Here is a 12,112-nt window from a genome sequence, read left to right as displayed (position 1 = left end):
GGGCGGTAAGATGGAACTGAGGAGCGGACGGGTCGGCTGGGGTATATATTTGGCGCTATAGCGGCGCCACTCCAGGGGGCACCCAGCCGACCCACCGAGTGCTGCTAGGGTAAAAAGTCTTCCGACGAATGTGTACGCGGCGCGCGCACACCTAATTGGAATGGATAGGAGCAATCACTCGAAGAAGAACCACATTTGTCTCAGCCACATGGGAATCTACAAGTATAACCCTGTTTTTTTCCTCTGTCCTGAGCAGGATTGTGGATATTACAGGAATCAGTGGAGATGCATAGAGAAGACTTCTGTTCCATTGGAAGCGGAAGGCATCTCAGAGTGGTGACCCAGACCGGTCCTGGAGCTGAACTGGGAGCATTTGTTGTTTTTGACTGTGGCAAATAAGTCTACCTTGGGAACGCCCCCATGTAGAAATATGCAGTGGAGAATGGTGGTGTCTATTTCCCATTCGTGATTTGGGAGATGCATCATCTTAGATTGTCTGCTGTGATGTTTTGTATACCTGGAAAGTAAACTACTCAGATGTTGATGGTGGTGATGCATACACCAATTCAAATGTTTCACTGCTTTGGCACAGATGGGCTCCTCATCTCAATAGGGATGTGTCGATTGTAAATACCAACACTGGGGGTGGTTGAGTGAAGGGAACCCCAGTGTAGATATTATGAGGGTCTTTCCATCAGTCAAGAAATGTTTTGACTATTGAGGGCATCGAAAGAAGTTTGTTTAAGAGGTGCTTGCTTGTTAAGTAGGCAATTCTGAGCCACTCCTGAAGGCAGCACATATGAAGTCTTGTGTGATTTATTACAAAAGTGCCTGCCACCACGTGACCACGTGAACCTGTGTGAGGGGAGGAATGCTTTGGCTGCTACTGCCTCAAGGTAAGCTCCTATGAACTCCAGATGCTGTATTAGAATTAATGTGGACTTTGACAGTCCCAGTCAGAGGAATAGGTCCATGGCCTTTCGTGTGGCCAAACCCTTGTTGAAGGAGCATGCTTTCAGCAGACAATCATGCAAGTATGGGAAAAATCAGAATTCCTGGTTTGTGAAGATGTTCCGCTACCACAGAAAGGACCTCTGAGAACATTCTGGGCACGGATGACAAGATGAATGGGAGTACCTTGTATTGAAAGTGATCCTGATTCAGAGTGAATCATAGAAACCTTCTGTGGGATGGGTGGATTGCAACATGGAAGCAAACATCCTGTAGGTTGAGGGCCGAGAACCAGTCCGCTTGGTCCAGAGATGGAATTATTCCTGGAAGAGTTACTATTCTGAACATTTACAAATCAGCTGAATGATCTTAGTTCTAGAATAGGCCTCCAACCACTGTTGTTTTTCGGTACCACAAAGTACTTGGAGAAGTCCCCTCCCTCTGTGTTGCGTGGGAACTGATTCTAAAGTACCCAGGTTTGGGAGAGAGTCTGTTTCCTGTCATAAAAGGTGCATGAGAAGGGTCGCTGAAGAGAGACAGGAGGGGAGGTGATAAGGGAGGTAAAATGGATAGAATATCCTGTAGAAATGATCTCCAACTCATTTGTCCATAGTTATGTATTCCCAGTCTTGATGAAAAGGACCAAGGTGGTCGCCAAAGTGAGGGAGACATGCAGATTGTTGCAGCAGGTAAGGATGGAGGTAGTAAATCGAGCCCTTGGATGACCCCTCAAAACTGATGTTTAGATGTAGAGGGCTATGAGGCAGCTGGTCTCCTTTTCTGCAAATTCTGCCTCTTGCACTCGGGTTCATAATGTCTTGGGGGAAAGTGGGGCGTGGACTGAGTAGGCTGGGATCTCTGAGCTGTCTGGGATTTACTGAATCTTCTTTTTTGTGCAGGCGTGTAAATTCCCAGAGCATAAGGTGGCTCTAGAATTTTTTCCACACATGGAGGGATTCATCAGTTTTCTCAGTGAACAACTTTCGTCCCTCAAATGGAAGGTTCTCAACTGTAGACTGGACTTCCTTTGGAAAGCTGGATACCTGAAGCCAGGAAGCCCTCCTCACAACCACTGCCATGGAGTTAGAATGAGTAGCCGTGTCAGCAGTGTCTAAAGAGGATTGTCCTTGCAAGGAGTTGGCCCTCGGCAATGATCACCTGAAAATGCTCTCTAGTCTGTTGAAAGATGGTCAATCAAGGCATTCAGTTTGGAGTAGGATTGTCAATTAAATCACAGTTAACTCACGTGATTAACAAAAAAGTAATCACGATTAATTGCAGTTTTAATTGCACTGTTAAACAATACCAATTGAAATTACATATTTTTCAATGTTTTTCTTCATTTCCAAATATATGGATTTCAATTACAATTTCAATTACAACACAGAATACAAAGTGTACAGTTTTCACTTTATATTTTTATTACTAATATTTGCACTGTAAAAATGAATAAATAGTATTTTTCAATTCACCTCATGCAAGTACTGTAGTGCAATCTCTTTACAAACGTAAATTTTTTTTGTTACATAACTGCACTCAAAAACAAAACAATGTAAAACGTTAGCACCTACAAGTCCATTCAGTCCTATTTCTTGTTCAGCCAATCGCTGAGAGAAACAAGTTTGTTTACATTTATGGGAGATAATGCTGCCTGCTTCTTATTTACAAAGCGATCTGAAAGTGAGAACACGAGTTCGAATAGCACTTTTGTAGCCCACAGTGCTACAAACATTCTAAACATATGCTAAACATTCATATGCCCCTTCATGCTTCAGCCACCATTCTAAAAGGACATGCTTCCATGCTGATGACACTCATTAAAAAATTAATGCGTTAATTAAATTTGTGACTGAATTCTTTGGGGTAGAATTGTATGTCTCCTGCTCTGTTTTACCCACATTCTGCCATATATTTCGTTTTATGGCACTCTCAGATGATGACGCAGCGCATGTTCGTGTAAAGAACACTTTCACTGCAGATTTGACAAAACGCAAAGAAGGTACCAATGTGAGTTCTAAAGATAGCTACTGCACTTGACTCAAGGTTTAAGAGCCTGAATTCTTAGAGTTTTTAGGCTTGCTGGAAATGATAGTACCTGAGGAACCTGCAGCCTTATGAGTATAGAGCGAGAGATGGGTGCCAAGGTGGTCAACCTGATTGGGGATCATCTCTTTGTGGTAGATTCTCTATCCAAGCAACTTGAGGTGCCCGCGTTCTGGAAGCTTTTTGAGAGGAATCCAGGAATTTTCTCTTGGAAGTTGTGGGGGAGTGTTGTGCCAAGGAAGTTGATGGAGACAGCTTCATCAAGGACCACTGGACAGTGGAGAACCTGAGGCTGGCATCGGAAGCTGGTTGGAGCAAACTCTCCATCATAAGCAGGCTCAGTTTTAGTTCAGTTTTCTGGCCCTTGACCTTAATTTCAGGCAGAAATTGTACTTCTGAGGGACATGTGACTCCGGTTATGTCTGACACTGACCAGGATAGCCTCTTGGCAGGAAAGGTAACATTTAAACCCAGAGGAGCTGGGCGCACCCTTTCCATGTTCCACTTCCCCAGATGGAAGAAACAAGAAAAAACAACTATGGATGGGGAACAGTTCACTATTCTAAGAAGAATTTTTTTTTAAACTCAAAAAAGAAAAAGGAGTACACAAACTAACAGAAACTCCATGAACTAACACTAACTATCTTGAACGAGAGAAAAAAAATACGAGCAAAGTAATCTCAATTCAGATGCTGCCGAGGCTCCATCTTGGGCCAAGGCATCTGAGAAGGAACTGAGAGGGCGGTTCACCTGCGCAATGCTATATAGCACTGGTGCATGGCACAAGATGAGAAGAGCTTATGAGCAGGCCAAACGGGCACTGCTACCTAAAATCTCCGATGTGAGGTACAGAGGACAAAAATGTTCCAAGAGTGGAGTGCCCTTAGGGACACTACTCAAAGAAGAAAGGATGATTCTTCCACTAAGGAAGCTTTCATATGGTTTTCACAGCCCTTGAGAGCTCTCAGAGCAAAATCCACACAAATAAGAGAAACCTTCGTTGGATGATCCTTCCCAAAGCATCACAGGCAGCACATGTACTATTAGTAACAAACAGAGCTTGGCATCCATTATGAGGAACACTGCAGGACTAGGTGAAGAGATCAACTGGACCAGCGCTATGAAAATTAATGGAATTAACTGAGCCAAACATGTCAAAGCCTAACAAGTGGACCAAGAGAATGCTCACCACAAGGCAGAATTAAGATAGCAAAAACAAGTGCAAGGAAAGGAAGACAACTCTGGTGTTTCTAAGTTGTCTGCTCAAGTAATGAAAGAGGAACTGGGGTAGTGATTATTCAGAATGGTGGAGGGAAACTCCTCATATGACTTAACACTGAATATTTTGTTCTGCAGGGGAGCCTCAAGAGCCATTGCTTTTCGCTATTTCCTACCATGGTGCCAAGAGACCAAGAGCACATGCACTCCCAGCAATAGAGATCTAGGATGATAATCAAAGGAGAACAAATAGGTATATATTTGTTTCTGTTTCAATACTTAAAATTATAAGGGCTCATCTGCCAGATTCTGTGAAATTATAAAGCACCCTCTCTTGTTTAGGAAATTTCAAGGACCTCACTCCAGTCACTTTTTAGTTCATGGCATCATACAGACACCATATGAAAACACAACTGCGGAAAGACAGACAAGGGACATGCTCACATATACCAGGCAAGCACTAGAATTGAAAATAATAATAAAAAAAACAGGTTTCTAGGAAGTCATTCATCTGTATTTTAAATTTGCCACAATTTTTAACCTATGATATTAAAGTTTACCTTAAAAACTTTAAAATATTCTGGTAGTACAGAGGCAAACTTTCTGATTGTGTAACCTTTGGCTTCTTCATTGTGATCAAGGGCTTTGTGAATACTTCTCCAGAGAATCACAGTAATCTCCAGTAAACTTGCCATGGAAGCCACATCGTTTATTGACAACACATTATTTAACATCTGAAATGCAAACATTTGGGGATTAAAATAGCTAACACTGTATAATATGAATGCAGGTTAAAATTATGTGTCAAAAATTGAAAATCTTTTTCTGAACTCTTCATTTAACAAAGGAGCTATGTTTACTGTAGGGGGATGTGAATGCCACAATTCAGACATAATCTGTGCATAAATACAGTCATTTTGATAGATCCATATTTGAATAAATACAATGGCAAAATAATTTCTACTATTGTATACTTACACAAGTGCTATTTTAAAAAGTTGTTAGTGCTCAGCATAAAGTGAAAGCTTTATTTTACTTACACTTATATTCTCCTTTTCACTTTCTTCATCATCATCTTGATTTTCTTTTATTGCTCTCTGGATGCAGGCATTCAAGCAGCGCCGAATAGTGAGCATGAATTTAGCTAAATTTTAAAAGTAGATAATTTAGACAACCATTCCACTTAAGAACCCTTTATCAGCAACAGATATTACAGGTAATTATAAACATTATTTGGGGAAGTGGGAGATAAGAAGCAGACACAGCTAGTATCTAAGATATTAATTTCATTAAAAGTAAATTTAATATATTTAAATATGAAATACTTGTAGTTTAAGTAATTATCACCCTTTCTGATCCAATAATTGCAAACAAAACAAAATAAAAAATACACAGTCCCTTCATGTGGTATTTTTCTCCAGAATTTATTTGGAATGGCTATTACTTCAATGGACCAGTCTCAAAACATGATGGCTCTCTGTGACACGGAGGCTCCTTGGCAAAGGGTCCCGTTATTTGCAAACTCTCACCTCAGAGCTAAGACACTCACTGCACCAAACTCTGTCTTACAGGAGATTTATCCATAATGAGTAACATATAAGGTATCTACAGAAAACTCCTGGTCAAGACTCAATCATTGTGAGATGTATGTATGGATGGATAATATTTAAAGAATCATGTATTTATATTGAAAGTATGCTTTATGGACCTGGAGTAAAAATTGAGCCTGGTCTAGACTAGAAGATTAGGTTCTTCAGTTACGGTGGTTAGGGTGTGAAAAATCCACACCAGAGTGTCATTGTTAAACCAACCTAACCCCTCAGTGCAGACTGCACTAGGTCAATGGAAAAATTCTTCTATTGGCCTACCTGCTTTCTCTTGGGGAAATAGATAACCTAGGATTATGGGTAGCATTTTAAATGCAGATGTATCTTAAGTCATCCAGGTAGTGTGTCTTGGTGAAGATCCATTCAAGCAAGAGGCAGCTGTCACTCAGACAGCGAGGTAATGAAAGGCTCTATTATCTACCCTTGCAAATAAGAACAATGGAAAGCCATCAAAGACAACAGCAAACAATATAAACCACTTGGTGGTGACAAGGAACATTATAGCAGGCAGAAGATCACCCTGGTTATGAATAAAGACAAAAGACTGTTTCAACATCACCAAGTGTAAGGAAAGGTTCTGTATCCATTGAAGAAATCCTTTAAGGAGCAGGGGACTTTCATGAATGTTTGGATCCTGATTCTTGTGAAACCAGCCAGCTCTCCACAGGGCTGAACTTTCTGGGGGTAGGAAGCCTACTTTATTATATAGGAAAGGGAACTATTGACAAGAGTAGATCTCGGTTCACATTTTATTATTTTGTTTTGTGTTGTTCCCATCACTTTCTCTCACTTTTCGTTAAATCTTTATTCTTTCTTAAACAAATCTACTTTTGTTTTATTGTAAGTGCTTACAAGTGCTGTGTGGTTTACAGGAACAATGGTTTAAGATAAAACTGGTAATCTCAGGTACACTGCACCTTTGGAGGCTGATGATCTGGAATTTCTGTAAATAACCAATGTCAGGGGCTTGATATCAAAAAGGAATAATTCCAAGGGACTCAGGGTGCACCTATTGTTAACCTGCAATGTGAAGTTATGCTGGCATAGTCCAGAGAAGAGCGGTCGAGTGGCTGAAAGTCTGGTTGGTGTCAGGGAGAGGACATCCAGCTACCACAAGGAAGACTCCCTCTCTCCCTGGAGGAGGGGGTAAAAATAACTGGGTCTTATGTGGCCTGAGACATAAATCCACAATATTTATAGAACACATAATTAGGTTACTATCTTTGAAATCTCTCAGTGTCCACACAATCACCCTCATCTCTAGAATGCATGTGTAGGGATTGTTCTTTGGTTGACCAGATGTTTTGAGCATGGAATCGCTCTGTGCAGGTGGTGTTAGTTGCTACCGATGTGTAGCTCTGCTCTTGTTCAATGATAACAGTCGGTTGCGTGCGTGTTCCCTCTATGTGCTGTCCTGGCTCTGCGCAGATAGCTGACATAGCAAACCCCGAGAGAACCCCCAAAGACCACAGACTCTAGTAAGTATCAGAGGGGTAGCCGTGTTAGTCTGCTTCTACAGACTCTAGTAAGGTACGAAGGAACCCGAGCCAGGTTTATTGTCAAACGAAGCACAGTAATAGTTTCCTATAGACTCTACAGGTCATACTACGAATATGTGCCCCCGGCAATGGACACAGCTCAGTCAGTGGTGGGACTTTCCACTGCCCCCTAGGCTGGCCAAAGACGCACACTCCGGGACCTACTTTTATACAGTTACAGGACAGATTACTCATCCCTCCTGACGTACTGAGGTACAGCCTCTTGGCTCATTAGGGTGCAGTCTCCCCTTTGATCATGTTGTTCCAGACATACAGATCTATTCATCATGCTGTCCTGTCTTTAAGATGCACCTGCCTGTTCCTTGTTATGTCTCTGGAGTGTCCTTGTATCAGGCTGTCCAGGTGCCATCTTGGAACAAGTTCCTCTTATTAGCCCTTATGTGTGAACACACCTGCTTCTAACAACCCTCTTCTCACCAATATCTGTGAGTAAGGCCTGCCTCTGGCTCACAGCCCAGCTTTTGCTTAGCAGTGCCTGGAAGTACTTTGGTTCAGGCTTTAGGCCTCAGACTAGAACTCTGACACAAGAGTTTATGTTTCGGGGCCTCAACTTACTACAGCAGGTTCTTTATTTCTTTCTGACACTAGCAAGTTCTGGAAATAAAACCACTCTCCTGGCTTGCTTGCTGGCATGGATTCAATAGCATTCTTTGCTAGAAAGAAAAGCTTTCTGCAATGTATCTCCCTGATACTGCTGGTCGAAAAACATTTTCAATTATGGAAATTTGGAAAAAAATTTCAGAAGAGACTTTTGTAGAGTCAGCCACTTGACAATACTGAAGGCCCCTAAGTATTGGAGACAAATTAAGTGTTAAACAAGTAATATAAAATTAACATTTCCAGGACTCTTGTAGTGTCCAATACTTTACCTATGTTGGTGGGAGCAGTATACTCATAAGCATACCGATAGAACTTTCTGGCTGCTGCTGGATTCATCTGGATTAGCGTAACACAGCGTTCACACCATAACTCCTCAGGTTGATTAACAGGCAAGAAAGAGTTGAATAGGAGATTTACTAAGCGTCGTGACACAGGACGTGAATCAACTTCAAGGCGAGTCAGAAGATGCTCCATGGGACAAATTTTCCAGAACTTTTTTTGTTTGTTTAAATTGAGAAGGGGAGGAAGTTAAAGGAACAACAGAAGAGGGGAAAGAGAAACAAGATATTACAATTTCTTTTTTCTTAAGAGTACTTTCTGCACCAAAACATTGACTCTGAACAAAACTAAAAATGTATTGTTTAAAGTAAAATACTAAAATCCATAGTGCTATTTAGCACCAGTACTATAGCATTATTCAGGTGCAATATAGCATATCAAGTGTATTAGTCAAATTCCAACTCATGCAATTACAATCCAGTGTACCTAAAATTCTTGATGCAGTTCAGTTTGATAAGGAATAATTTCTTACCTGCAGTAGTAAGAAAGACTTTGAAAATATCACCGCAAAAACTATTATTCAGGATTCTTACTCATGTCTCACACTCCCAACTTCAGAGAGGGTAGAATTCCCTACCTATGAAAATTTTAGGTTCTGAGGCAGCTGTAAGGGTGACTAGTGCACAAGCTCCCTTCCAGATATACCCACCAAAGGTTAGCCCATGCCATCAGCTGCGACCACCTCAGTCCTGTCTCAATTACTGCATTACAGACATGGAATGCAGAAAGTAAATTCTTAGTTATGCCAATAGTAATGCTACTACTCTACATCTGTCATTTTTGTGGCAAGGTCTTGAATTAATTAGGTCTATGCTTTTAGATATGGGATTTCAAAAAAGTTTTGCAATTGTTATTAGGCACTGAAAAATATTCTTCCTTCTGGCTCTCTGATTACAGCAATATTTCCCTTGGGGTTACAAAATACAGTGTTACTGCTTGAAGCTCAATAGATCAGCCTCTCCTAATAATAATTTTACTAAAAATGGCTTATTCAAACCATAATTTTCCAACATCCAAGACTTAACAAAAGTACACATTTCCTATTTCAAAAAACAAACAAAACCTGGTTACTAACCGTTCATAACTGTTGTTCCTCGATGTTGCACATGTCCATTCCAGGTGTGTGTGCACCCTGTGCACAGTCATTAGAAATTTTTTCTTCAGTGGTACCCATCAGGGCAGCTTAAGCACTTTCTTCTGCCATGCACCAGTGCCAGTATGAAGGGCCCACCCACTCCTGAGCTCCCTCAGTTCCTTCTTGCTGGACGACCCTGAAGCAAAGGGCTAGGAGGGCGGGTCGTGGAATGGACATGTACAACACCTCTCTATGAACAACAGTTATGAAAGTTTTCAGAGGGGTAGCCCTGTTAGTCTGTTTCAGCAAAAACAACGAGGAGTCTTGTGGCACCTTAAAGGCTAACATTTATTAGAGCATAAGCTTTCGTGAAAAGCTAGAAATAATTTTTTCTTTGAGTGATTGCACATGTATATTCCACTCGGTGACTCACAAGCCATAACGTACAATGAGTTCATGAACACAGACTGGAGTACAATTTGTCCAAATTTAGCATCATTTCTGGAGTACAGAGTACTGGCATAATAGGATGCAAAGGTATGAACTGAAAACTAGACTGCCACTCTACAAATGTCCTGGATTCCGACTTGAGCAAGGAACACTGTAGAGACTGCCTGTCATATCATGGAATGTGCGGTCAGTCTGCCCCACAGGGAAATGCCTGCCAGATCATAACAAACATGAAGGCAGAAAGTTATCCAAAACATAATTCTTTGTCAAGAGACAGGATGACCCTTCATTCTGTCTGCTATGGCCACCAATAGCTGGGTTCACAAACAAAACGCTTTAGTCCTCCCTACATAGGATGCCAACACTCTTCTGACATTTAAGGTGTGCAAATGTTGCTTCTCTATTGGCATGTGGTTTGGGGTAAAATGTAGGAAAGTAAATTGACTGGTTAATATGAAAATTAAATACCACTTTTGAGAGAAATCTTGGATGAGGGCACGAGTACACCTTATCCTTAAAAGAGTATTGTATAAGGTGGTTCGGATGTCAGAGCACACAATTTGGCTACCTTCCTGTCTGAAGCGATAGCTACCAGGAAAGCCACCTTTAGAGATAGGTGCAGTAAGGAACACGTTGTTAGAGGCTCAAACAGTGGCCCCATGAACTTTGACAAATCTAAAGTTCAAGTTCTGGTGGGGATAGGTTCCCTTATTTGAGGGTACAACTTTTCCAGTCCCTTCACAAATCTGATCATTCTATATTTTCTAATGATATAACGATTATCCACATAGGGATGGAAAACTGATATTGCTGCCAGAATCATTTGGTAGAAGATTTCTTTGATAGAAGAACCATTAACGACTGCTCTTTTAGGTGCAATAAATAGTCCAGAATATGCTGGATAGAGGATTGCATTGGCGAGACCCCAAACTGACAAGACCAGACAGAAAAAGGCCTCCATTTTGACATGTAAGCAGCTCTGGCAGCTCATTGCAGAAAAATTCCCAGGGAGGGAAAAGGACATGGAAAGCAAGCCTGCTTCAGTCTAGTGAAGAAAGAAGGTCCTAAGGGACAGTGCTGGAGAGTGAGACCACCCTGCATTCACCCTGCAGCGGTGGCTCTGCACGTCGTGCCCTGGCACATGAAGTCACAGCACTGCTCAGTTTTAGCCCAGTTGCCCCTCTGTTATGACGGAGGAGTGGCCTGGCCAAACCTGAGCAGCACTGTGACCCCATGCACCAGGGTTTTTTTAGTTTTATGGTGTTTTATTTTGTGTTATTTCGCATTTGCAAAATATACGAGGCTCTAAATATGTGGCTCCAGGCTTTACTTACCACACACTATTCAAACCCTGCCCAGAAGGCAGAATTATTGATCTCTTCATAGACTTTTTCAATGGTACCCATTACAGTATTTCTTCACAAACATTAATATTCTATTTTCACACTATCCCTCTGAAATGAGAGGGTAGGATCATCCACATTTTATAGATGGGGAACTGAAGCAGAGAGAGATTAAGGTCAGAAGTACCCACTAATTTTCTGTGCCCAATCTGAGAAACTTAGGACTTGATTTTTTGAGAATATGTAGCATAATACAGCAATTATTATGTGCAAAGCATGACTTCAGTTGAAGTCAATGGGAGCTCTGAGTGTATAGTACTTCTGCAAGTCATACCCCAGGGTCTCAAGACAGGCACCCAGAAAATGAAGAACACAGTTATTAGTGGCCCTCTCTGAAATATTTGGTTAAGTGACTTCCTACCATCATATATGAACTCTGTGGCAGAAGCCTGAATAGAACCCAATTCTCCAGCATTCATCAGCTGCCTCAACTGTGAGACCAGCTTTCTCTTTCTGAAATGCCCTTCCTCATTCACTACACACCGTCCATCTTCTGCAACAAATGAGGCAGGAGTCCCACAGGACACAGCCTGTTTTACTACACAACTTGATTGATCCAGTGCAGGGGGGGGGGGGGGAGGAGGAGAAGTGAACATGTAATTAAGGACCGATATAATGCACAGGCAGGCTTAATACTGGCATTTCCTAGTGTGCTTGACTTAATGTTCTTTTAATATTGCCTTTTTTAATAAGGCTAGGAAGTTGCACACAAAAAACCTAAACACACCCAAACAAATTCTATCATGTGCCAACATATTAACAACTACATATCAGACAGGCTCACAATTCTCAGTTCCAGTGCCTGGATATGGCACAGCCTGGAGCAGCCAGGAACTGCAATTGCAGGGGAAGTCCTGCTCAATCAGC

At 41.5% G+C, this 12,112-nt stretch overlaps 1 protein-coding gene across 5 annotated transcripts in view; it reads right to left on the bottom strand.

The window, feature by feature from the left end:
- The window catches only part of NCAPG2 (non-SMC condensin II complex subunit G2), a 125,822-nt gene that overhangs the window by 44,547 nt on the left and 69,163 nt on the right, over nucleotides 1-12,112 (bottom strand). For all 5 annotated transcript variants that reach the window (XM_045003348.1, XM_045003350.1, XM_045003351.1 and 2 more), the window contains exons 14-16: nucleotides 8,248-8,470; nucleotides 5,253-5,356; nucleotides 4,773-4,946 (exon numbers count right to left, since the gene is read on the bottom strand). In XM_045003348.1, the coding sequence (XP_044859283.1) occupies nucleotides 4,773-4,946; nucleotides 5,253-5,356; nucleotides 8,248-8,470 (501 nt within the window). The remainder of the gene's footprint in view (nucleotides 1-4,772; nucleotides 4,947-5,252; nucleotides 5,357-8,247; nucleotides 8,471-12,112) is intronic.

The sequence above is a fragment of the Mauremys mutica genome, chromosome 2 (assembly GCF_020497125.1).
Source record: "Mauremys mutica isolate MM-2020 ecotype Southern chromosome 2, ASM2049712v1, whole genome shotgun sequence".
NCBI classification, from domain to species: domain Eukaryota; kingdom Metazoa; phylum Chordata; order Testudines; family Geoemydidae; genus Mauremys; species Mauremys mutica.
Note: the sequence above shows the minus strand (reverse complement) of the source record. Positions and strands in the feature narration are given on the sequence as shown.